Here is a 26,733-nt window from a genome sequence, read left to right as displayed (position 1 = left end):
GGAAATATGGGACGTTTCTCTAGAATGCACCCCACACACAATACAGATGCCTACAAACCATAAGGATACTAATGGGTGGGGCGGGGGGACTTCAGTGTTACTTTGAAATGGTTCAAGACCCAAACCTTTGAAGGAAGCGTGGACGGGAGGGTTAACAAGCGTGCCAAAAGAGCAGCAAAATTTATTCCACTTTTTCTTTAGGGTGTGCAAAGATGCAAGAATGGATTAGGTTAAAAAAACCAAACACCACTGCGAGGTGTTTGCACTTTTCTGCACACTCGGTCCTGGTTCTGAGGGCAAAAATACAGGAATGGCCTAATAAGAAGTCCCATATGTTTGGAAGAGGGTACAAAAAAGTGCAAATGTACAGGAGTATTTGACTCATCCATTCCTGTATTTTTGCGTGTGTGTGTGTGGGGGGGACTATCTTTGCACGCTTTCCACGCGTACTTCGTGCAAACACTCAGAACAGGCTTCGTGAACAGAGAGCCTCAAAAAGCTGGACTACAAAATCTTGCTTTCCCCAACTTGCTCCCTGCATCTGTTTCTGGGTGGTTTCTAGTTGGCTATTTCCCACCCCCCACCCGCCCCTCCCAGCTCCTTCATTGTTTCTGCTATTTTGGATTTTTTTTTAAAAAAATAAGAAAATCCCTCCCCTGCCATTTATTTTTAGCAGCCAATTGAAATGTCTGGGAGATGAAGGAGGAAAAACTCTGAGTGGCGGCGTGTAATAAAGCAGCCGAAGACAGAGTAACCTTTGAGGCAGAGGGAGTGAGCGGCGCTCACATACGCTCGCACCATGCCCAGTTTGGCTCTCCGTGCTCCCGGAACAAACGCTCCGGCCGGACTCTAACTGGTGCTATGGAACCATACGGCCGTCTCTGTGTCCTCTGCAGTCTGCTGCTGCTTAGAGGTAAAGAAGCTGGTTCTTAATTTCTTTATATAAAAAGGGAGGAAAAACAAACCCCAGCAGGACTGTGAAATCCAGGACTGAATTGAGTCTTACTTCACCAGGAGAGATTTTCCAAGTCACCAGTGGGCACCCAGTGGCCAGCCTAACTGGCCACCTAATGCCCATTGTGTCTTTGGCGGTTTTCCCTTCTAATCAGTGCCCACTGGTGCAGGCGAAATTAACCCGTAGAGCCCTCGTCTTGTGCCCTGGCAAGCCTCGGATGTCACAGCTGCCCAGACCGTGGGCTTTGAAGAGTTAACCGTGGGTTGGAATGCAAACGTTGCTCTAGTTTTTCTGGTGCGTTGCTGCTGGGCTGGAGGAAAGTGCCGGGTTTTTGTGGGTAAGGGATAACGTGGCTCTCTGAGTGCCAGGGGAGACTCTCCCGGGCTCCGGGCTCTACAGGCGTGCACGCGATACTTCAAATGCAAAAGCTGTTGAGCAGAAGAGAGAATCTGCCTCGTCGGGTGGACAACCTGGAGGAGTGGGAAATTGGCGCCGGGTGGGCGAATCGTGTCGTCTGTAGACCGTTGATTGCCGGTCTGTATAAACCCGCCGAGCAAACGGGCCACAGCTCTAGTGCATCTGCTCCCAATGAAGCCCTGGCTGACACGAAGCAGAAAGAGAGCCCTGGATGGTCCCTCTGCATACTGATGTGCTCCCTCTGCATTCTCAGCTGGGGGAATCGCAAACGGGTGTCAGGGATTGACACCCCCCGGCCCTTCCCGTATTGCTAAGTGTATGTGGACGCCTGGTTAGATCCATGGCACGGGGGGGGGGCCCAAGTATGGGAAATGGGGGGTCCAGGTGAGATGGAAAACATGGAATACTTGTTCTAAAATGAAGCTTTGCTGTAGATAATGGTCTTGTTAGGGGGATGTTGACACCCGCCTCTCTCCTGGAAAACTTCACCCTTGCACTTTCTGGTGTCACTTCATAGCCTGTAGCACGGGTGGCAGAATAGGATAGATGGCTCCAGGGGTTAAGTACCCTGCCTGACTCTGCTCAGAGCAGGTCCACACGCCACCTGGTGGCTAACACACCACTGTCCTATCGACACTGGTGGTAGAAAGCCCTCTGGGGAAGGGACCATCTTGCTCTGGGTTTGTACAGCGCCTAGCACGACTGGGTCCAAAAACCAATTGGTGCCGGGGGGGTGGGGGGCTACTGCAGTGTAAAAAGAACTGCGCTGGTGCCTTTACTTCCCCCAAAGCGCTTGTGTGCTCGGGGCCTGAGAAGGACCAGGGCTCGGTGTCCGTACATGGGTGTGCAGGGACGGTGCTTAGGAATCTGCAGCGTTGCACCTGGGTTTTGTAGAATCGCCTCGACTCCACGCCTCTGACTGGCAGCACCGGAATCGTTCCGACGTCGCGTCCGGCGTGCCACACCCAGAGCTGAACCCAGGGCGCGGTGCACAACGAGTTGGGGTAGGTCTACCTACCCCCCCGCTCCCGAGCAAGGACGGGGTTGGAGCCAATCTTTGCGATTCTGGGAGCGGGTGAGCGCGGACGCTGGGTTCTTTGTCTTATAGTTGCAACCAGACACTCAGCTGGGATGCGGATTCCGTCGTACTGGGTGCAAATCCATAGACGGTCTCTGACCCCTGGAAACGTACAGGGGGAGGAGGCTGGGATTCCCTCACTCCTATAGAAGAGGGAAACTGAGGCCCAGACATGGAGCGAGCTGCCCCACATCGCACAGGGACTCGGTGGCAGAACCAGCTCTCTAGAGCCCCAGCCCTGTGTCTTAACCACAAGGCTAGTCTTGCTCTCCTGGGCTAAGCGTCGATTGCTCTGCTTTCTGGAGGCTGCACGTGGTCTGGGGGAGGGGAGGGGAGAGGGTGCATTCCCCGGGCGAACGTTTCTGTGCAGAGTCAGACCAGGGAGCTGCAGAGGAAAAGCGTGTCATGGAAACGCCGGCACAGCTGGCTTTGCAATGTGCGGGCCCCGTGTGGGCACCATGCAGGCTCTGCCGGGGGCTGCATGCCCAGCACTGGCTGGAGCCTGCTGTCACTGTCGGGCCGGGGGGGAGGGGGTGGGAGTGGAGCAGGGAGGAGCATGTGGCTAGAGCGTGGGGGAGATGGTGTATTTCCATCGTGAGCAAAGTGTCAGGGATTAAAGAACCGGCTCAGACCTTCATCAGATGCTCTCGGATTCCTGGGTTCAGCTGGAATCAGGCAGAGCCACATTCCCCCAGAGGCTGCGGCTCCCTCCTAGCCGCATCTGAGCGGCAGCACGGGGCTGGGATGTAGGACTCCCGAGTTCTGTCCCGGCTCTGGGTGGGGAGTGGGGCCCAATGGTTACAGCGGGGGGGACAGGCGTGGGAGATGAGACGGCTGGGTTCTGCGGTTGGCTCGGGAAGGGAGTGGGGTCTCATAGTTGGAGCTGATGGGAAGCGGGACTCCTGGAGTCTTTTCCCAGCTCTTCCACCGACTCGCCGTGTGACCCTTGCCGAGTCATTTCCTCCCCCATCCGGGACAGCGATGCGCGAGCAGGCTGGGGGAGGTGCTTTGAGGGCCTTCGCTGCTGTACGTGGGTACCGTGCTCATCACCACGAATGGGGCCAGGGGGAGCCCCGGTCCCCTGGGTGCTGGCCCAGGCAGTGGCGAGGGAGGGTAGGCAACCCAAGGGCACTCAGTGGCATCCTTCAGCTACTGACCCGCTGCCAGAGCATGCTGCTCAGCATCAGGGCCCAGGAGCTGGGGTGGGGAAGCGCCATGGTGGGGCCGGGCATGCTGGGACGTATGATTCGGGGCTCTTGTCCCAACGTCCATCTGACAGATGCTGCCCAGGCGAAGTGATGAGGTTCCTTATCCCCTTGGGCTGAGGACAGAAGACATTCCCTAGGGGCAGTTCCCCCAGCAGCCTGCCCTGCAATCCTGGACTCCTGTTTTTTTCATGACCTGGTGAAACGGGGCACGTTGCTTGCTTCTGCAGCTGGCCTCTCTGTGCCCCTGGGGGAGGGAAAGGGGGGGCCCGGCTGGCTGCTGTCAGTGAAGCCCTGAGGGGCTGCGGGTCAGTGGGCGCAGGGCTGGCATGTAGCCCACTAGCATTGGAGGATGTTCTGTTGTGAGCTGTTTGTCCCCCCATCTGTGGCCAGGCTTTGCCCTAGGGAATCGGACAGGGCGAGTGGAGCAGGGAGAGGGGTAGCAACTTGTCCAACATGCCACCCCACTGCAGAGCCCAATCTGGGATTGGAACCCAGGAGTCCGGGCTCCTTGCTCCAACCACTGGATAAACTCTTACTCAAGCAGCTATCCCAGAAGCTCCCAACCCGGCCATCCTCCCGTTCTGCCATGGGTAGCTGCTCTTCCAATGTGCCTCCAGGACCCTTTGCATCAGTTCCATCTGAGACAGAGGTGCTGGAATGAATTGATAACTTCAGGAAGCAATGAGTCCTGGGCCCTGATGGTCTCTGTCCCAGAGCACAGAAGGAAAACTGGGAATTGGTCCTGCTTCGAGCAGGGGGTTGGACTAGGTGACCTTCTGGGGTCCCTTCCAACCCTGATATTCTATGATTCTATGATAAGGAGCTCAACTGTGCAGTGGCTGAGCTGCTGGCGAGAAATACGCCATATTTTAAAAACAGCTGCTATACTGGAGGTTTGAAGGCCAGCAAATGTTTTACCTTTATCGGAAGGAGGGTCTAGGGGAGATCCAGGGAATTACAGACCAGGAATCTAAACAGCTGTACCTAGGAAATTGGTTGGGACAGTTACATAGAATAAAGCTCCTGGAAGAGCATGAGACGATCAGGTCAGCACGCAAAGGAAAACCGTGTGTCTCTAATCTACTAGACTTTTTTGAATGTCGCAGTCAAGTGGATAAAGGAGAACAGAGTGGCATGACTCCAAAGGCCTTTGACAAGAAGTTACTCAAGAAACGAAGTCGTCATGGGATAAGAGGGGAAGTTTTGTCATGGATCAAAAACTGGCTGGAAGACAAGAAACAGATTAGGAATAAATGGCGAATTGTAATCATGGCAAAAAATTAACAAAGTAGCATCTCGTGGCTCCATTTGAGGTCCAGCATTAAATATATCGGCTGATCTGGAAAACAAGGGGTCAGACATGAGGAAGAAAATCTTGCAGATGACAAAGTTTATTAAGGAGACAAGGTGGGCGGGGTAATATCTTTTATTGGACCAACTTCTGTGGGTGAAAGAGATGAGCTTTCGAGCTACACAGAACTCTTCTTCAGATCTGCAAAACCTCTCCTATTAAGAAACTGGAAAGATTGGGATCGTTACCTTAAAAAGGAGATGGATAAGTGGGGGCATAAGTCTATCAATTAGCAAATCAAAGTTCCTGAGCCAGCTTCTCTAGACTCTGTTCTTCCTGTCTTGGAGAACGAACGGACATTCACTGGAAATGAAAGGTAGCAAATTCAAACCCACAAAGGGTGTGATTAGACTGTGGAACTCATTGCCACAGGGTGCTATCAAGGATAAGGACTTCACAAGATTCAAAAAGGGATTGGACACTTATATGGATAACAAGAATGGTTGCTGTGACTGATGCTAACTCATGGTTGGAAGGGATTTTGAATCACATGCTTCTGGGCTTCAGCCCATCTCCTACTGAGTGAGATTAGCCCACATCTGCCTTCTGTGGGGTTCTCACACCTTCCTCTGAAGCAGCTGCTGACTGTCAGCGACAGGCCACTGAGCCAATGGACCTTGGGAATCTGCACAGTGTTTTAGCAGGGGAGAGCAGAGGGGAGGAATAGGGGAGCAGCTTGCCCTGCCTTTCCCCTGGCTCCTTGGGGCTCCCCACCAAGCTGTAGTAGCTCTTGAGACCAGGTGATGCTGGCCCTTTTTTGGAAAGTCCTGGCCCTTTTAGGCCAGCCTGGGCCCCAGAGTCTGATTGGACTGCTGGGAGCCCTGAGCTACAGCTTCAGACAGATCCCAAACTTAGCAATTCCAGAGGAGCTTGGAGGTTTGAACCCTCCTCTCCCAAATTCAAAAGCTGGAGACCGGACCCCAATGCTGTTCCCGACACTCGGGAGCTTTCCATGCTGCCAGACTGACCTTCTCTCTCAGGGTATTTCTGCACTGAAGTCAGGGGGTACATGGGCCGCCGCTAGCTTTAATCAGGCTAGCTAAGGTGCCCATAGCAATGACATCGTGGTGGCAGCATGGGCCGGACAGACTGGCTGGATCCCAGGGTGATCTCTCACACAGCTGGCCTGTGCTAAAAACACGGCTTCCCTGCTAGCAGTACCAGCCCTAGCTAGATCAGCACTAGCTCAGGTATGACTACTCAAGCCGCGACTCTGCAGTCAGCTGTAGCCTCGAAGGACGGGGACATCTTCATTGCTCTGAGCTGGGCAGGAGCTGGGCAGACTGAGCGCAGTGAAAACCAGCTGGAAAATGCCCTGGTTTTGTGTGGAAAAGTGGAAGACACTTTTATTTTACTTTCTTTCTTTAATCAGAAGTTCCCCAGGAACAACTTTGATGTTTTGTTGGTTGTTTTTTTAGGGTTTTTTTGGAGGAAAAAGCAAAAGCAGAAGCTGAAACATTTGGGAGGTGACGTTGGAAAATCAAAACTCAGACAAACGTTTCGGTGGCTTTTTATAAAATGTTGATGAAAACCAGCTTTTCATTAAAATTACATCTGGATTTCTTTGTGGGGGAGAGTGGGGGAAATGTCCCACCAGCTCCTCTCATCTCTGAGCAGCAGGTTGGCCTTCTCCCCCATGCCCCCCAGCAAGCAATGGCATAGATCACTGCACATCTGGAACTGCTTTGACTTGTCCCATTCTGCCCTCCCCATCCTGCTCCAGGGGATTGGCAGGCATTCGCTGTGGTGGCTGAGAAATTCCCGGAGGATATTTTTTCTCAAAGAGGGAAATATTTTGGCAAATCAGGGAGATTTTCTTGGGCTTCTTTACAGCCCCGAGCCTGCCACTTGCTCATGGCATAGCCAGCTCATAATTTAAATTGGTTAGTCTCTAAGGTGCCACAAGTCCTCCTTTTCTTGTTGCAGATATAAGTATCTCTCTTTTGTAGAGACTTCGATTTAGACTCTCCTGTGTCTAGAAGCAGCCCGTTTTCCCCACTGCTGTTTGCCCAGAGTGAGAGATGTAACTCTGCCGTGAGATGTCTCCATGATTGCAGCCTCCTTTTCCTACAATATGTTGTTCTTTGTCCTCCCCAACTTTTCTTCCCTCCAGGTGGAATCCAATCGACAACATACCTTGAGCTTGTGCTTATAGAGGGGGAAAGTGAGGCAAAAAAAGGGCAGTCTTGCTTTATTTAGTGTTTCCGAAAGCTGCAGCTTCTGGAGTCATGTGATTAAGTGAAAATCACAGCTTTCTTTCTTTCTTTTTTTTTTTTTTTAATGTTTCTGGCCCTCATGCTTGCAAAGAAAAGTCTGACCCAAGTTCGGTCACAAAGGCTCACAAATCTCATGGCGGACTGCAACCCCAAGCATTCAAAAATCCTGAGTCAGGCCCCCAAAAAATCATGACGGACTTAAAAAAAATCCTTTTTTTTTTTTTTTTTTAAAATATCTAATTGTGTCTTCTGGTTGCTGAGAATGAGGTCACATGTCTGAGCTTTTCTTTATAACTTACTAGAAACATACCTTTTTTAATAAGATTCTCGCATGACTCCAGCAGCTGAGGTTTTTGGGGAAAACTTACCCATATCTTGGAACTTGTGATAAAAGAGCAGCGTTTGGCAACGTAGGCTTAACTTGGGTTTGAAGAGAGACGGGGAGTGGCTGGGGTCATTACCCATATTGAATCTATTTCCTTAAGTTAAGTATCCTCGCGCCTTCTTGTCAACTGTCTAAATGGGCCATCTTGAGCATCACTACAAAAGTTTTTTTCTCCTGCTGATAATAGCTCATTTAACTAATTAGCCTGTCACAGTTTGTATGGTAACTTCCAACTTATCTGTATGTGTGTATATATATATATGTTCCATTCTATGCATCTGATGAAGTGGGCTGTAGCCTACGAAAGCTTATGCTCAAACTTAATTTAGTAATTTAAAAACCGTAAGGTATTTATGCCAATCTGATGATTTTGGGGGATTTTGGAACGCTTGTGGCTGACAATACTGTACTTAACACATAGTTGGAGGGTCTCTTCCATCCAGGAGAGTAGTGTGGAGTTTCTCTTTTGTTTACATGTCTAATTGGTTCCAGGCTAGTCCATTTAATTTACATATAAACTCCCCTTCCTTGGTGTGAGTGTGTGTATGGAGGAGGGGAGCCTGAGTGGAGGAGGGAAGGAAGAAGTGGCATTCTTACTAAGCTCCGCCCGTGATGCCAAGCTCCACCCACAGTGCTTGAATAGCTGTCACGCTTTTGCTTAAATAATTGGCAGGGAAATAGTTAACAAGGAAACTTAACCAAAAGAGATACTACTTGGCAGCATTGCAGTAGCATTTTCCACTCATAACTCTCAAAATGCTTTGCAAGGATAGGTGTCTTCATCTTGTAGGTGGGGAAACTGAGGCACAGAAAGGCAGGAATTTGGCCAAAGTATCCCTGGGAGTCAGTGACAGAGCTGGGACTAAAACCCAGGTCTAACTTCAGAATGGGCATCGCTAGGTTTCAGGGTGAACGCTATGTGGAGCCAGATCAGGGCAGTTCATATGTCCCCTGAGAAGTACTGGAGACTAAGACAGCCCTGCTGCAGGATGCTACTTCTAAGGCACTTAGGCTGACAATCCTTGTGGTTGGGTGGCCACATTCCCTGTTGCTCTGCACCTTGGCCAGTTACATCCCACTGACATTTTGGAAAAAAAAAAATTTCAAATTCATACCAAAAATGACTGAAAATTCCAGACAAGTTCAATCTCATTTGGATCATATTGAAACACTGTTTCGACATTTATAATATGTTAACATTTTGTACGCTATGTATGCCTAATACATCTAAAATTAATATTTTAAATACCGTTTTACTAAATAAAATGAATCCAAGCTAAATGTTTCAACCTTTCCCATTAACAAATTGAGTTGAAATCAACAGGTCAATGTGAAACATTTAGGTTTCAGTGAAACTGCATTTTTCAATGGAAAACTATTCTGCCTAATTTTGTAGCTGGTGCTACTTGATACCTTTCAACAGGGACTGGACGGCTCTTTCTGAGACCCTACTTACGGTGATGGTGGCGTGTAGGGTACGTACACTGCATGCTCCTCTAGCATGGGTATAGATGACAGTGTAGTCACTGAGGCTCTGCTTAGGTAAGCAAAGACATGCCAGAACCATAGGGTCTGTACCATACACGGCTCTCTACACACCCAACCAGCGCCTCTCACATGTAGTGCCTACTCCTGGAGCCTTTTCCCGCTGCCTCCCCTGTACTAAAAACTTTCACTGCTGCGTGTAGCTACACACGCAGGTAACATATAGATAAGACTGCTAACATCATTTTCTGACTTAAACTGGGGAAGTGGGATCACTGCAGCATCTTTAGCTGGACACAGAAACTTTGATGCAAATCTTCAGACCCACATACAAACCCCACTGGCAGATTAAATAATTTTTCTGGCAACTGGCAAATATGTAAAAAAAAAAAAAAAAAAAAAACCACCCAGCCAGGCCGGTCAAATACCAGCCAGGCGCGAACCCTACTCCACCCACAGATTATTTAGGTTGCGACAGGCCACAAACATTTACAAATGGGTCCTGAGTCCACAAAAGGTTGAGAACCACTGCTCAGTGCAAGGCTCCCCGGGTGAGCTTCCCTGGCCTGTCTTACACAGGAGGTCAGACCAGACCATTACGACGCTGCCTTCTGGCTCTAAATGTACGACATTTTTAAAGACAGCAATAACATATGAGGTTAACTGGCAGGTCCGGGCTGGGACAAACAAGGCTCTTGGCTCTGGGCCGTTGCAATTCTCAAAATATTTTAAGTCAACGAGAATTTTTTCTCCCTTTAATTTGAGTTTCCTAAAATACGCGTGTGGGCTAATTTCCGAAGCTGGCCTCTCGGTGCTGCTGGTAATTAGTTAGCCAACCATGCAAGGAATTTGCAGCGTGTGCATGTGATCCATACTGGGGCAAAGGCGCTCTATTTTCAAACTACACCCTGCGTAATTGCTAGTCTGTTTTCTTCCTGAGGTTTGCTGTGAATCTGGGGCACGGTCGGCTCCTGAGACAGAGGAGTCACTGTGCAAGGGGCGCAGCCTCCGCCCTCTCCTTACACATCCTCAGAGAGGCAGGAAATACGCTGCCCTGCTCGGCCCTGCCAAGCTGGAGCCTGTCACTGGGAGGTTGTTATGATCTCAGCTTGGAAACTATAATTTCAGGACAACTCCTCCAGTCTGGATCCTCACTGACACCCATGCACAAAATGCATTAGACGCTCTTAATGCTGGCTGCATCATGGGCTTGATTTATAGCTCCTCCAAGGTTCTTTCGACGCTGCCCTGACAGTGTAAAGCAGCCTTAAAAACAAGTGCCAATTACAGTTAACTCCCACCCACCTTGGGAGGGCCCTGACATTGCCAGGGCCTGTGTGCACATGGAAATCAGGCCCTGTATATTTCAAAATAATGCGCAGGTTTCGCAGAGGAGTGAATGGGAAAGCGGTGAACATTTTTCACGCTGCTTTCCACTGCCTGTTTTAGCCCTTGGGCTGGTGCAATAAATTCAGTCACTTTCCCCTGATGGTTCATGGTCAGTTTCGTTTCCTCGTCCTCCTGGATTTGGTTTTTAAGGTGCTTCTCTGCAATGGTCTAGTCGTGTAGTGGACTGAAGGGCTTCTCCAGTTCTGGGAGGCGGGGGGGAACATGAGCTATGGGATCAGAGAAAGAGGCTGTGAGTTGGGATTCTGTACCTGCTCTGAGCGTATTTCTTCCCTTCACCGTACAGCTGCAGGAAGGCAGGACTGATTCTTCCCTACGCGAGCGTGAGGGTTAATTGTGATCCGTAAAGTGCTTTGGGATTGGGATGTGATGCAAAGTAGCACTGAGATCAGCGGGCACAGGGAGGAGCCTTGGGGCTACGAGATGTTTTTAAGGAGATGGAACTAAATTATCACTTTGGGATAAGCCCAGCTCACTAGGGCTCATCCCCTGTTTCTGTGCCACGGGCTGCTTGGGACATTAAAATAACCAGAACATCCATCTTGCAAGGAGTCCGGCAGCACAGCACCTCCTAGTGCCAACTTGGGAACAGCGTTTGCCTCTTGGACCAGACAAGAGACAGGACTGGGGTGTTGTAAGAGCTGGTTGGGAACCCGGATTTCTGTTCCCTGAGAAATTCTGACATGTAGAAGTGTGGTGGTGGGTGTTCCCAATGAAATGAAAATCCAGAACGCCCCACGAAACGAAAATTCTGACATTTGGATTTGGGACCCTTCGAATGCTTTGCTTCAGTAGCACGGCCATTTTTGCTTTGAAGTTTGTTCTCCCTTAACAGGAAAGATAAAATCTGAAAAATATTTTAAACATGAACAGAAATCAAAACGTGTCAGCTGGATAGCATAGTTTCAATTGATTCTGGACTTTTTCCCATTGCAAAATTTTCTCGAAATTAAAATGTTCCCATAAAATATTTTGATTCTGCCGAAGCCGCTTTTTGCAATGGGAAACGGCTGGGTCTGTATTTTTGTTGACTAGGTCTCGTTTGAACAGTAGAAAGGGGATTGCACTGGACACAGACAGACAACCTGCTGTTGTTCTCTCTGGGTATGGCTACGCAGTAGCAGGCAGCATGCCTCCCAGCTACGTCAGCAGGTAGCCGCTCAAGATATTGCGGTACAAGGGGCACCGTGGGCTAGCCGCCCTGGGTCTGCGCTCCTGGGTCTGCGCTCGGGTGGCTAGCCCCTAGTGCGCGAGCTTGTCTACCCAGTCTCGGAGGCAGGCTGCTAGCTGCAGGGCAGACGTAGCGTCAGGCCTTCGCAGGCAAAGGGTCTCCGGAGATAGCCACGCTGACTACGCTAATGCATTACCAGCACTGTTCCCAGCGGCCTGTCTCTCTACCTCCAATCCACGCTCTCGCAAGGCCTGACCCGGCTTCGCTAATCCGCCCTTCCGCAGTGCGGCTCTGTCTCCGGCTAGCGCTCAGCTCAGAGGCACAACGGCCTGCAGCTGGCAGAGGTGGGGCTTTGTCTCTGGCCATAAGGGCCTGTGCCTCTAGACCAAGAGGTCGCAGGTTCGCATCCCGGTGCTGGCTACACCCCCACCCCCAGGGCATTGCATTACAAGTGGGAAGGGAGGTTGGAATTGGGTGGCTGGCTGATGCTCGAGCGAAGGGGAGAGAATACAGCCAACTGGAGAGAGTACGGCCCAGGGTAGATCTGACCGAGTTGTGGCTTGAAAGGGCCTAGAATTGGAGTCCGACGAAGAGCGGGCCTGGGCACCAAGCAGTGCTTTCTGCGAGGATAGCCTCCCCTGAGCTGGGAGTAACCCTAGCATGGTCAGTGGTTTCCAGCACTGCTCTCGAAATCCCATTAGCGGTACGCGGGGGAGGGGACTGTCGCTATCTGGGCCTCATTTAAAGCGTGTGCGTGCCAGACCAATCCACCCCCTCCTGCTCGCGGTCGGAGAGGCTGCTGCTGGGCCACACGGGAATCGGGTCCCTTTTCCTCTCGTCTTACCCTGCAATGCTGTCAAGGGCCGGAGTTCAGCTCTGGTCTGGTGGGGAAGAGGCCCCGTAGCCCAGGGGTAGGGTCCAGGCCTGGGAGCCGGGAAGGGTGTGGGTGTGACAAAGCTGGGTGAGCGGTAATGCACGGTTGGAAACAATCACTTGAACTCTTAAGACCCATGGCTGGGTTCCGAATTAAATAACTCAGGACTCCTGGGATTCTAGTCTTAGCTCTGCTACTGGCGTGTTGTATGTCCTGGGGCATCGCTCCCCCCGCACTCATTGCGCCTCAGTTTCCCCTCCCACCATTGCCCTGTTGAGTGCCCCTTCAGTGCAGAGACTGTCACTCACTGAGTGTGCACTGGGGAGCACTGGTGTCCCTCGGAACCGGTAGGTGCTACTGAAATACAAATCATAATGTGGCTAGGGCACTCAGACCCCAGCTCTTCTATAAGCTTTGAATAAGTCACTTCCCCCACCCTTCTGTGCCTCAGTTTTCCTATCAGCACCCTAAGGCTAATACTTCCCCTGGGTGGTGCGTAAACACCTGTGCATCTCACTCCTTTGACCCTTTTTCCTAAAAGCTCCAGGTGTAGCTACACTGACCATTATAGGGCAGCACGGCCCTGCGGGACCAGCAGCCCAAGGTGATTGTAAAGCCCGTGGCCCGTGTTACACAGGGGCCAGGCTAGATGATCCCAGTTGTCCCTTCTGGCCTTGGAATCTGTGACTCCAGTGGGGAGTCAAAATGCAAGTGCCGGCAGCGAGTTCTAGGGGCAGGCCGGCTAACGCAATCCACCAGATGACGGGGCAACAACGTTTCCTGTGGCCGGGGGGAATCAGCTGTACAAACTCAACCCGGGCCCGTGTGCTGCCGGCTGCGGTTTGCCTGTCCTCTTTGTGGCCGGTAACCTGAAACAACCCAATCTGGGAAGAGTCTGAAAGTCTCCTTGAGGGCTTGGACTGCCTGGGCTAGTGGGAAGGGGGGGTTTGTTTTAGCCCCTGGTCGCAGCCTGCACAAATGTTTCCATTCTCCTTGCAGCTCACGATACAGAGACTCGCAGATTCCTAGGCCAGCGGGGACTGTTGTGATCATCTAGTCTGACCTCCTCTGTACCCAGGCCCTAAAATCTCACCCTGATTCCTGCATCAAGTGGACCAGTTGGATTTGTTGTGAACTATGAAATTTGAGACGTTAGGGAGCCAACCTTGGGCAAGTCACTTTGGCCCAGATCCTCAAAGTTATTTAGGCACCTAACTCCCAATGGAGTTACCTTTGAGGTTCTGGGCCTCTTACTCTCTGGGCCTCAGTTTCCCCTCACACATGTTTTTGTTTCACCTACTTAGGCTGCAAGTAATTTGGGAGAGGGACTGTTTTACTACAGCTTGATCTTTGCTGAGAAAAAGATATGTTTTTACCAAGTTAAAATTCTGATGCAGATGGAACCTGGTCTAGGTAATTGACTTGTTAACAGATGTTAAAACTCCCACTGTCCTGTCCACACTAGGATTAACATACATTGTTTTTTCTCGTGTGGCGTGCCTGCCACGATGGGGCTCCGATCAGGGATGCTAAAGTAACACACTAGTCTGAATTTTTTGGAGTTTGCTTAAGTGCATGAAAGATGTACACGGAGGGAGGTTTTTCTGAAAGCGTTGGCTTGATTCTGCTCCTACTGGCCCTGTCTTGCAAGGCAAAAAAGGCGACGCATTGATTACAAGCTTAAAAATATGACCCAAGTGTAAGTGATGCAGCGTCATTTTCGGCCACCGAACTGAAAAATCCCCCACAAAATGCGGGTAGTTTCAAACTGAAACTGAATTTTTCCATTTTTTTCCCCCCTTGACTAAACAAAAAAAAGGGAGAAAACGTTCCATTTGGGCCACATGGAATGGTTCCAATGTCAATTTTGAACGACCTTTTGGAACTAAATGTGTCTGACATTTCTGGTTTTGGTACTTTTTTCGGCCCAAGCGAGTCGCCGAATTGGCCAATAGTTTCAGTGCCGCACAAAATACAGTTTTCAGCTAACTTACTATTTGTGCCATATTTTTAAGCTTTTCTTTGCAGCCGTAACAGCTGGAGATTTGATTTTTGTTTTAAATGAAAGCCAAGATTCTGGAGAATGATTGAGAGTTTTGTCTCTGTCCTCCCCCTCCCCCTCTAAGTCTTTGCATCTCCCCTAACTTTGGGGCTCTCTGGGTTAGACTAACACTCTGCTCTGTGACTAACCAATTTATTTGAGCATAAGCTTTCGTGAGCTACAGCTCACTTCATCGGATACATACTGTGGAAAGTGTAGAAGATCTTTTTATATACACACAAATAAAAAGATCTTCTACACTTTCCACAGTATGCATCCGATGAAGTGAGCTGTAGCTCACGAAAGCTCATGCTCAAATAAATTGGTTAGTCTCTAAGGTGCCACAAGTCCTCCTTTTCTTTTGGCGAATACAGACTAACACGGCTGTTACTCTGAAACTCTGCTCTGTGTCTCTTTAGGGCTATGCAGGTCATTCAACATTGATGTGAAGAGACCCCAGATCTTCCAGGGGCCACCGGAGGCTCAGTTCGGTTACAAGGTCCTGCAGCACGAAGCCGGAGGGGAGAAATGGTGAGTGTGGAAAGCATTACACCTGCCATAGCAGTTCCAGGGGGGCAACCCTTCGTGCCAAAAGTGAGGATTTTACAGGGGCTTGTGAGATGGTCTGAGGCGAGGCGAGCCATTCGCTACATGTGCTTTTCCCAGCTGCATTCCTAATTCAAATCCACTTTCGGGCCAAAACTGGAAACCAGTTTGACTCCAGTCTGACATAATCCTGGTGCCTTTGGCAGGGAAGAGCTAATTTTATTTACTTGCATTCCAGAAGTGCCTAGGGGCCCCCACCAACATCAGGTCCCTGTTTTGCTTGGTGCTTCATGTCCATACAGGACTTACAGTCTAAACCAGAGGTCCCCAAACTGTGGGGCACGCACCCCCTAGGGGGGCATAAAGGAACCGTGGGGGGGGCAGGCCAGCCCCCATGTGGAGGCAGGGAGGGAGTGCCACTCAGCCCCGCCCCCAGTTCTGCTCTGGTTCCACCCGTAGCTGCATCCCTGGCTCCTGGCCCCAGCCCCACCCCCAGGTGCGGCCCCAGCCTTGGCCCCTTACCCCACCATGTGTCATCCCCCCTGAGCCCCAGCCCTGTTCCTGACCCCCGGCTCCGGCGGCAGAGGAGGGCACAGACTGGGTAAGGGGGTTGTGACCCTCAAATTTTTGAGGAGCACTGATCTAAACAGATAAGACAGACAAAGGGTGGGAGGGGGAACTGAGGCAGGGAGAAGGGAAGTGACTTTCCCAAGGACAGTGGCAGAGTTGGGCCTGGAAGCTAGGCTTCCTGAGTCTTAGGCCGCTGCTCTAATGACTGGGCCATGCTGCCTCTCTTGAACATGGCGAAGACTCAAAGCTGGGAGAAACTGGTTAAACTCCCGGCACTGCATGGCCAGGGCTCGGAGGTACCAAAGGGGAAAATGCTGGAGACCCCCAGCTGAAACTGACGAGGTCCCCTTGGCTTTAATTCAAGCATCTGTGCTGCAGCCGTGCGCGGGAGCAGGGGCGTGAGGACTCCAAACTGTATCCCTGATTTCCCCAAGCACACAGCAGCAGTTTATAAAAAAAAAAAAAATCAAAGGAAATGACTAGCAGCCCTGACTCGGCTGCTGTTTGAAAATGATTCACAGAAGGAGAAGGGGGAAAAAATAAAAAAAAACTTCTGCTCTCAGGAAATCCAGCTGCTATGCCGGGAGGAGCCAGCCGCGGCTGGGACTGCGCGTTGATGCGTAGGTCATCTGAATGCAGGAAACAAACGCTATATAGTGGGGGGGGAGTAGGGTTCTGGAGGGGGAGAGGGGAGTGAAGTGACGGGCCAACAGCTGTCCGTGGGTGTTTGGAGCAAAGTCTTGGATCGGCAGCCACCTCTGCAGAGCTGGGAGATAGTGTTATTGTTCGGCTAGACTATGCGCTCAGAGGGTGACCTGAAATTTCCGTCCATTAGGTGGCCAGTGTAGAAGGAGTGGGTGGGTTACCGAGCCATTCCGAGTGGACAGGCGACCACATCTTCGTTGGCGCTAACTGGGCCCCTGGGCTGCCAGTCTCAGCAAGAGATGCCCAAGTATAGGGACCTAGACAAATTGGAGGATTGGGCCAAAAGAAATCTGATGAGGTTCAATAAGGATAAGTGCAGGGTCCTGCACTTAGGATGGAAGAATCCAATGCACCGCTACAGACTAGGGACCAAATGGCTAGGCAGCAGTTCTGCGGAAAAGGACCTAGGGGTGACAGTGGACGAGAAGCTGGATATGAGTCAGCAGTGTGCCCCTGTTGCCAAGAAGGCCAATGGCATTTTGGGATGTATAAGTAGGGGCATAGCGAGCAGATCGAGGGACGTGATCGTCCCTCTCTATTCGACATTGGTGAGGCCTCATCTGGAGTACTGTGTCTAGTTTTGGGCCACTACAAGAAGGATGTGGATACATTGGAGAGAGTCCAGCAAAGGGCAACAAAAATGATTAGGGGTCTGGAACACATGACTTATGAGGAGAGGCTGAGGGAACTGGGATTGTTTAGTCTGCAGAAGAGAAGAATGAGGGGGGATTTGATAGCTGCTTTCAACTACCTGAGAGGTGGTTCCAGAGAGGATGGTTCTAGACTATTCTCAGTGGTAGAAGAGGACAGGACAAGGAGTAATGGTCTCAAGTTGCAGTGGGGGAGGTTTAGGTTGGATATTAGGAAAAACTTTTTCACTAGGAGGGTGGTGAAACTCTGGAATGCGTTACCTAGGGAGGTGGTGGAATCTCCTTCCTTAGAAGTTTTTAAGGTCAGGCTTGACAAAGCCCTGGCTGGGATGATTTAATTGGGGATTGGTCCTGCTTTGAGCAGGGGGTTGGACTAGATGACCTCCTGAGGTCCCTTCCAACCCTGATATTCTATGATTCTAAGTAGGAACAGGCTGTAGGGAATCAAGTGCTCTCTCTTAGCTGCAATGAGGAGGGATGATATTAGTGTTAAGGTTCAGAGCAGCTTTCTCTGTAAAGCTCAACTCTTCTAAAGCTTTACAATCTGTATAATCACTCGGATTGCCTTAAAACAAAGACGGAAGTATTTCTTCACATAACACACAGTCCACCTCTGGAACTCCTTGCCAGGGGATGTCGTGAAGGCCAAGACTATGACAGGGTTCAAAAAAGAACTAGATAAGTTCCTGGAGGACAGGTCCATCAATGGCTATTAGCCAGGATGGGCAGAGATGGTGTCCCTAGCCTCTGTTTGCCAGAAGCTGGGAATGGATCACTTGATGATGACCTGTTCTGTTCATTCCCTCTGGGGCACCTGGCATTGGCCACTGTTGGAAGACAGGACACTGGGCTGGATGGACCTTTGGTCTGACCCAGTATGGCCGTTCTTATGTTCTTAATTTTGGTGTGCTTCATGGGATCGCTGGCGAGGGTTAGTGACCCAAGTATGGGGTCATTTGACCAAGGGGCTCCTGAGATACAGTCCCTCCCAAAATTGGCAAGAAAGCACATGTCAGTAAGCTAAAGGGAGGCTGTCCCCATGAAAAGCATCTACTACCACTCCTCTGTGGATGTTTCACGGGGCCTTTCATGGCGGCACCTCTGCCCGCCCCCAAGAAAATGTGTAACTCCAACTCCACGGTCGTCGGCTAAGGCAGGTCCCACTGATGGACAAAACTATCTCCAGACCTTAACTGGTTTCCCTCCTGGGCTAAATTGGGGGCCTGAGATTGGTGATTCCCGTTCTGAGCAGCCACGACAGTCTCTACAATGAACTTCCCACCAAGGCCGGAAAAGGCAGTAAATCTGCCCTGGTTTAGAACGGTTTCCCCAAACTTTCATCCACTTTAAAGCATGGCAACCAGGCTGACAAACGTAGAACTTGTTGGAAAGCAGAGGGGAGGGGCACTCCATGGAAAATGTGAAGAAAAATCAAAAATCTGTCCCGTCGTTCTGTCCAAACGCCCAGTGGAACATGTTGACTTTTTTTTTGAGGGGGGAGCAAATTAAAAATGTTGGCCCCAAACCAAAAACCTCCTGGCTTTTCCACCCAAATTTTTCAGTTTCCTGTCTGAAAAAAATATATCAACGCCTTTCAAGGAAAGCAGATGCCGTCAGGAAACATTTTGGGTTCGTCAAAACCCCAGTTTTCCATCCCAGCCTCCCCTCCCCACAAAAGAAAAGGTTTGATGGAAAATTTTCAATAGTTAATAATAAATACTAACCCAATACCCGAGGGGCTGCCAGCATATCGGGGGCCTCAGTAAGCCCTGGCTCTTTTAAAAATGAAACACACGGCGATGAGTGTCGGGAAGTCAAAAGCCGCTGGCTTGGAAGGCGCACCAAGAATAGATTGGTCTATGTGAAGTACCGAGATGAGGCCCAGTGTCCGCGTGCCTCACCTTTGTGCATCCATTTATGCTGTGCGGGAGGGCGGCGATGTTGGCGCTGTTCTCCATTTGGGAACCAGAGGCCCGGAGGAACAGGACGTGTCGCAGGACTAAAGTTAAGCATGTGGATAAGCGCCTGGCGCCTGAGGAGTTAGGTGCTACCCATCTTTGAGGATCTGGGAATCGTTCCTCCTCAGCTCTGTCAGCCGTGCTCAGCAGCCACAGACGGGGCGAGGACGATTGAGTTAAGTTGCAAAGTTTGGCCGAACAATCCCACATCTACATCCAAGTGCCTTTTCCCCCCCCCGCCTTTTCCTCTCGCCCATCCTCAACCTGAGAGCTGCTTTCTCCATTCACTCCTCCTCTGGCTCGTTCTTGTCACCAGCGCTCCTCGGGGCTGGGAGTACTGAGAGCCTCCCAGATCGGTTTCATGGAGTCTATTTTCTCCCTTCTTCGTTTGAATCAATCTTTTTTTCCCTGGGGTGTTTTAAAAGCACTTGCAGGCAGTTAAAACGCGGAGGGCTTGTTTTCTGGGTGGCCAGATCTCTGTAGCTCAGCGGAGCACTGGTGACTTGCCCAAGTTTTTGAAAGAACAAGGCATTGACCTCACATCCCCCAAGTCCTAAGGCATCACCCTAACCACTGAACCAGCTGAGGTTTTGGCCTTCTGGTGCGTCCTTCCCTTCCCGATCCATCTGTACAGAGAATTTCCTCCACGTGTGTTTTCACCCGGAGGCGTATGAACCAAGAGGAACTAACGGAGCTATAATCTTAGGCAGCATTTTAGCTAAAGCAGAGAGCCAGAACTCGTCTCCCCGATGGTATTTTCATTATGTTACCAGACCAGAGGCAAGCAGGGGGCTGGTGTGATGAGGATTCCAGGATGCTGCAGGGCTGGGAAAGGCCCAATTAAACCAGGCACGGTCAGCCCCAAAGAACCGTATTTGCTAAGGAGACACAAACACGCCTGACCTAGCTGCCCACATGCTATTGCGCTGGCTGATTTCTGGGGATGTGTGTCTAAAACACAGAACTCGAGGTCTTCCAGACTATTTAAAGGGACGCAGCCCTATTCTGTGCTCTGTGATGCCGAGCTCTGTGAGGGAGTTTGTCTCGCATCTAGAGTAGGACCTGGCAGTTGCAGTGTGATCTCTATTCCAAGTTCTGCCAGTGACTTGCCTGGGCATGTCATGTCCCCTTCCATATGCCTCAGTTTCCCCATCCGTACAGTGGGGCTAATGATGCTCTGCCCCGCTGTAAAATGCTTTGTGATTTTAGACTGGCTTAATGCTGTGCAAAGTGCCAAGTATTGTTAACTAGGAACATAGGCCCTACCTATTGGATCAAGCTAGTGCCTTTAGTCCGCAGCCTTCTGTCTCTGAGGGTAGCCAATCATAGCAGCTTTTGAGGCAAGTGCAAAAATGGATACTTATGAAATAACAGACCTTTCGGGGCAGTTCAGGTTTATGCCACGCCGCGGGAAGGGTTTCTATATAACACTTTTTAACTATAAAACTTCCCTGCAAACCTCTCCCTGTCGCATCAGAATCTCGGGATGCCCACTCTGCTGACGATTTATTTCTTGATGTTCTGAGTAGGAAGGCCCCATCTCTGCCCCCTTGACTGTGTTGTTGGTGTTTCCTCTACAGGATGTTGGTCGGGGCACCCTGGGATGGGACAGCCGACAACCGGAAAGGGGACGTGTACAAGTGCGTTATGGGTGCAAGAAACGTCTCCGCCTGTGCCAAGGTCAACCTAGGTAACACCATCTGGAGGCGCCGCCTTGAAAAACCTGATCCATTTTGGTTGAAATTTTCAAACCTGCCCTAAGGGATTTAGAACTCTATGGCGACTGGAGGGCTGGCATCCAAACCCAGGAGCCCTGGCACCCAATCTGCCAAGCTCCAGCAAACCCTACTGAGAATGTAACCTTTATAATTGCACTGGCATTTTCATTCCTGAAAACTGGGTGTCTAAATCTTCCCACTCCCCACCCTGGGTGGTTTTGAACCCGCTCAGCCTTTTGAAAGTAAATGTAAAGGACAGGGTTTACAAAGGGTCTCATGGGAATTAGACGCCAAACTCCTGTTGAAATGCCCAGTTCCCTTCTGCTCCTCTGACAGCCACAGCATGAGCCTCGGAGATGGGCACTAAAACGCCGTTTGCTTTTCCTTCCACCTCTCTGCACTTTATTTAGGTGACCTGGCCCTGCGGAACGTCTCCACGCAAATCAGAAACATGCACTTTGGAATGACGCTCCTGGACAACAAAGAGGATGGCTTTGTGGTGAGCAGATTTCTTACCGACGGGTGGAAAAAAGTCCCATGGGCTGCATTTCTTTGAGCTGCCTTTACCACCCCATGTGTGAGCCTCACGGTCGCAAACTTAGACCCACAAACTTCCAATTGCGGTTGCATCTCAGGACTCCAGTTGAGATCAGGACCCCGCTGTGCTAGATGCTGTACATACCCATAATGAGACAGTCCCTTCCCCAAAGAACTTACAATCTAAGTCAGTGTAAGACAAGGAGTGGGAGGGGAAACTGAGGCCCAGAGACTTGCCCAAGGTCACATGGCAAGTCAGAGGTGGAAATAGAACCCAGGATTCTTGACTGCTGGTCCAGGGCCCTACCCACTGGGAAACATTGCCTCTTGAGCTAGGGCTAGGCTTGGAAAAGGACCATTTCTAAAGCGTGTCTTGAAACCTCAGTGTCGCTGGGGCAAGTTGCATTTTAACCCAGGGAGCCGTTATAGTTTTGTAAATTTTCCCAGCATGGCGGAGAGGATTTGCCAAAGTGCTCTGAGGGCGCGAGAATCACAGATCCGGCTGAGAGCCCAGTGGGGTGTGTGCTCCTAAACCCCTTGGGCTTTTTGACAGAGAGTCCTGCTGAGGGGTGAAAAGTAGAAGCCTAGAGATCCCTGGGGATGGTGGGGAGAGACAGAGGTGGACGGAGGAGAAGATTTGAAGGAGGGCAGGGCTGGGGAGGGGCAGAAGGGTGGATGGCAGGGGGGGAGAAGACGAGCGAAATTCGAGTGGAGTTAGTCTAGAGTGAGGTAATACCAGAGCAGCTCTCAGCCTGCCTCTGTACTGCAGGGTCTGGCTTCATTCTGAGCACCCTGCCGCGGCCTCTTCCCCCTTGCCAGTCCTGCAGCATTAGGGAGGCAGCCAGGCCTGGCTCTGTCATTCAGCTGGGAGGGAGGAGGAATGAATATAGCCCCACGTCACTTTTCGCTCCCTGCTAGCTGCCGCCCTATGGTCTTGCTCTTGTTTGCTCACTGAGTCAGGGTCTGCTCAGAGCCGGTCAGGCCACTGTGGGCAGCGGGGTGGCTGTGCTGGGTTCTCCCCCAGCCCTGCTGCCTTTGCCACTGGGGATCAGTTTCCCCCACAGCCTCCCTGCTCTGGACAGTCATAGTCGGACACAGCATACTCCCTGGAGTAGCTGTCTAGTCGAAGGTACTTAGCTGGCTCCCGAGACCGGAGTGGCTGAGCACTTCCCAGCGGTTAGTGGGTTTAGCCCCATGACGCCCCTGTGAGGTGGGGACATGGGTTATCCCTGCGTCACACACAGAGAGGCCAGGGGACAACTGAACACCCGCAGCAGTGAGTCTCAGGGCCCGGGTCAATGGTCTTATGCTGGCGCGGCTCAGGCTGGCGGGGCTAAGAACAGCAGTGTTGCCGTTCCGGCTCAGGCTGGAGCCCCGGCTCTGAACACCCTCCCCCCCTTTGATTGCAGTGGAGACATACCCTAAAGGCCAGATTCTTCAAGGTATTTAGATGCCCAACGCCCTTTGAAATCAATGGGGGTTAGGCGCCTAACTCGACTTAAAGAATTCCACGTACACCCCGCCTCGTGTGGTGCGGTATAGCATAACGCCGGGCATTGTGTGTTCCCCGTCTGCTGGCTCCTGCGTGACATGAGTTTGGTGGGTCTCAGGCCAGTTCCCAACAGACAAGCGTCCGCCTCTCAGAAACCACCCCCTCGACTGACAGCTTCAACGCAGAGACTGAGGGCTGATCGGGGCAGAGAGAGGAATTCCCCTCTGCACCTCACAGCAACCGTGCCCAGCCCGGGTGGAGGCGTAGGAGTTGGGACCCAGAGGACGCTGGTCTCTAGGGCCAGGACTTAACGCCGCGCACGTCAGGGAAAGGACAGCTGGCTGGCTGGTCCCGCTGGGCTATCCCAGTGCAGCAGGGTGGGAGACACGTCCGAGGTGGGACAGACACTCACGATCCATCTAATCCCTGCCCATGCACCTGGAGTTGGGATGTTGGTCTATTCCAGCACACGTGCAGGGGGGTAGTGACCTAGCTGGGGTCCTGGCCTATTCCAGGCTGCCTGCGGATGGAGTAACGGGCTAGAGAGACCCCTGGTCTGTGCCATTGGAGGCGGGCCAGAGGAGCCACTTCTCTGCTCAGGCATGGCAAACGCCTCCCGTAAGGGGGAGCTTTAAGCTGCCTAGATAGAATAATGGGGACACGCCATCCCTCAGGGACAGGCTTAACCTACATCTTCCTCTCCTGGGCAGGCCTGCGCCCCGCTCTGGTCCCAGGAGTGCGGCACCTCCATGTTCAGCACGGGCATCTGCACCAGGGTGGATGGCAGCTTCCAGCCGACCGAAACCATCGCCCCCACAGCTCAGAGTAGGTGGCGAGCCGGCAGCTGTGTGTGTGGAAGTGGAAATGGAGCCGGGCTGGGCCACAGAAGCTGTCTGGGCCTGAGATTGTTTTGCGTTACAAGCATGCCAGCAATGCAGCCAACTGGCTTTCCCCCCCATCCCTTTTGGGTGGACTTTTGGAGTTCGTATTGCAGCAGCTTTGGGGGCAGGGAGGGGGTGGGTTGCTGGCCTCTTGGGTCTGCAAGTCCTGGGGCAATGCAAGACCGGAGAGGTCACCCGTTCAGCTGTATCCAGCCTTAATGCAATGCCCTAGAAAGGTCTCCTCCGTGCTCCTGTCTGGGATTTTGGAACAGCTAACTGGCACCAGGCCGTTCCAAGAATGCCCGGCCTCTGGCTGTTCCCAGAATGCACTGCACCCAGCAAAGCCGCAACGGCCATGGTCCCCAATCCCCCATGTCAGCTCCCGTCTGATGACCCAGCTGCCATGCGTGCGTGTGTGTTTCAGGGTGTTCTACCTACATGGACATAGTGATTGTCCTGGATGGCTCCAACAGCATCTATCCCTGGTACGAGGTGCAGAACTTCCTCAGCAACATCCTCAGCAAGTTTTTCATCGACCCGAACCAGATCCAGGTGAGTGTATCCTTCAGATTCAGTGCGGGACTCAATCCGGAGCAGCCATGTGGAACTCAGCGGAGTGACTCTGGATTGATAGTTGCATCTCGTAAATCTTGCCTACACCAGGAACTGAGCAGCCAACCTAGCTGCAGGAAGGCAAGCCCCTGATATAGATGTAACTAGGCTTGGCAGTATTCGATTTTAAATATTTTTATAACTTCTATGGCTAATCAAAATTTTTAAGCATTTTTTTAGATTTTTAACTATTTAAATTTTCACGGTTGTAGGAAATTCTGGAGGGGGGTTGCCAGACAATAATTATTTCAGGACAGATGTTGAGATGCAACAAGTTAAAGCTTTGTAACCCTTAAAACACACATTGTCAACGTCACATGTCAAAATACAACAAAGTTAATATCAAATGTTAAGTTCGCAAGCAGCATTTGCTGTCCTTGGCCTAGCTGAACATTTCAATTGTGATCGATGGAAATAGGTTTTTGTCGTGCGGGGAAATCGACGTTACTCCACATTCACCGATAAAAATTCAAACCTTCCAAGCCTAGACATAATCTAGATGGTCTAATTCAGTGGCTCTCAACCTTTCCAGACTCCTGACCCCTTTCAGGAGTCTGATTTGTCTTGCATACACCCAAGTTTCACCTCACTTAAAAATGACTTGCCTACAAAATCAGACCTAAAACTACAAAAGCGTCCCAGCGCACGATTACGGACAAATGGCTCCATGTCTAGTTGGCAGCCGGTGTCAAGTGGAGTGCCCCAGGGGTCGGTCCTGGGGCCGGTTTTGTTCAATATCTTCATAAATGATCTGGAGGATGGTGTGGATTGCACTCTCAGCAAATTTGCGGATGATACTAAACTAGCAGGAGTGGTAGATACGCTGGAGGGGAGGGATAGGATACAGAAGGACCTAGACAAATTGGAGGATTGGGCCAAAAGAAATCTGATGAGGTTCAATAAGGATAAGTGCAGGGTCCTGCACTTAGGACGGAAGAATCCAATGCACCGCTACAGACTAGGGGCCGAATGGCTAGGCAGCAGTTCTGTGGAAAAGGACCTAGGGGTGACAGTGGATGAGAAGCTGGATATGAGTCAGCAGTGTGCCCTTGTTGCCAAGAAGGCCAATGGCATTTTGGGATGTATAAGTAGGGGTATAGCGAGCAGATCGAGGGACGTGATCGTTCCCCTCTATTTGACATTGGTGAGGCCTCATCTGGAGTACTGTGTCTAGTTTTGGGCCACTACAAGAAGGATGTGGATACATTGGAGAGAGTCCAGCGAAGGGCAACAAAAATGATTAGGGGTCTGGAACACATGACTTATGAGGAGAGGCTGAGGGAGCTGGGATTGTTTAGTCTGCAGAAGAGAAGAATGAGGGGGGATTTGATAGCTGCTTTCAACTACCTGAAAGGGGGTTCCAAAGAGGATGGCTCTAGACTGTTCTCAATGGTAGCAGATGACAGAACGAGGAGTAATGGTCTCAAGTTGCAGGGGGGGAGGTTTAGATTGGATATTAGGAAAAACTTTTTCACTAGGAGGGTGGTGAAACACTGGAATGCGTTACCTAGGGAGGTGGTAGAATCTCCTTCCTTAGAGGTTTTTAAGGTCAGGCTTGACAAAGCCCTGGCTGGGATGATTTAACTGGGAATTGGTCCTGCTTCAAGCAGGGGGTTGGACTAGATGACCTTCTGGGGTCCCTTCCAACCCTCATATTCTATGATTCTATGAAATTGCGGACTTTCTCATTTTTACCATATCATTATAAAATAAATCAACTGAACTATAAATCTTGTACTTCCATTTCAGGGTATAGCCTATAGAGCAGCATAAACAAGTCATTGTCTGCATGAAATTTGAGTTTGTATCGACTTCGCTAGTGCTTTTTATGTAGCTTGTTGTAAAACTAGGCAAATATCTAGTTGAGTTGATGTGCCCCTGGAAGACCTCTGTGTACCCCTGGGGTATGCGTACCCCTGGCTGAGAATTATTAGTCTAATTTATAGGTTTCAGAGTAACAGCCATGTTAGTCTGTATTCGCAAAAAGAAAAGGAGGACTTGTGGCACCTTAGAGACTAACCAATTTATTTGAGCATAAGCTTTCGTGAGCTACAGCTCACTTCATCGGATGCATATTGTGGAAAGTGTAGAAGATCTTTTTATATACACACAAAGGTATTTTTTCATGCTTTGTGTGTATATAAAAAGATCTTCTACACTTTCCACAATATGCATCCGATGAAGTAAGCTGTAGCTCACGAAAGCTTATGCTCAGATAAATTGGTTAGTCTCTAAGGTGCCACACGTCCTCCTTTTCTTTTAGTCTAATTTATGCGGGTGCAGGCTGGTATAAACTGCACGCTGGTGCAACTGGGATAAATTGTGCAAATGGTGTCTATTTGCGGGGGGGGGCACCGATGCGGCTGGTAACGTCCCAGTGTAGAGAAGGCCCCATTTCCGCTGCTTTGCGGTACCACAGTGCTGAGAACGTGGCCCCATTGGGCCAGGCGCTGTTCAGAGACAGTCCCTGCCTCAG

General features: G+C 50.8%; 1 protein-coding gene across 4 annotated transcripts in view; it reads left to right on the top strand.

Annotated features, from left to right (window-relative positions):
* Positions 1–26,733, top strand: part of ITGA10 (integrin subunit alpha 10) — a 70,089-nt gene that overhangs the window by 17,944 nt on the left and 25,412 nt on the right. For 3 of the 4 annotated variants that reach the window (XM_084613282.1, XM_084613280.1, XM_084613281.1), the window contains exons 2-6: positions 15,008–15,119; positions 20,598–20,707; positions 21,146–21,234; positions 23,475–23,589; positions 24,070–24,197. In XM_084613282.1, coding sequence (XP_084469408.1) covers positions 20,599–20,707; positions 21,146–21,234; positions 23,475–23,589; positions 24,070–24,197 — 441 coding nt within the window. In that variant the 5' untranslated portion in view covers positions 15,008–15,119; position 20,598. Of the gene's footprint in view, positions 1–754; positions 914–15,007; positions 15,120–20,597; positions 20,708–21,145; positions 21,235–23,474; positions 23,590–24,069; positions 24,198–26,733 lie in introns of those variants that run through there. The other variant, XM_084613279.1, reaches the window with a different exon arrangement.

The sequence above is a fragment of the Lepidochelys olivacea genome (assembly GCF_965140295.1).
Source record: "Lepidochelys olivacea isolate rLepOli2 genome assembly, chromosome: 24".
Classification (NCBI taxonomy): domain Eukaryota; kingdom Metazoa; phylum Chordata; order Testudines; family Cheloniidae; genus Lepidochelys; species Lepidochelys olivacea.
Note: the sequence above shows the minus strand (reverse complement) of the source record. Positions and strands in the feature narration are given on the sequence as shown.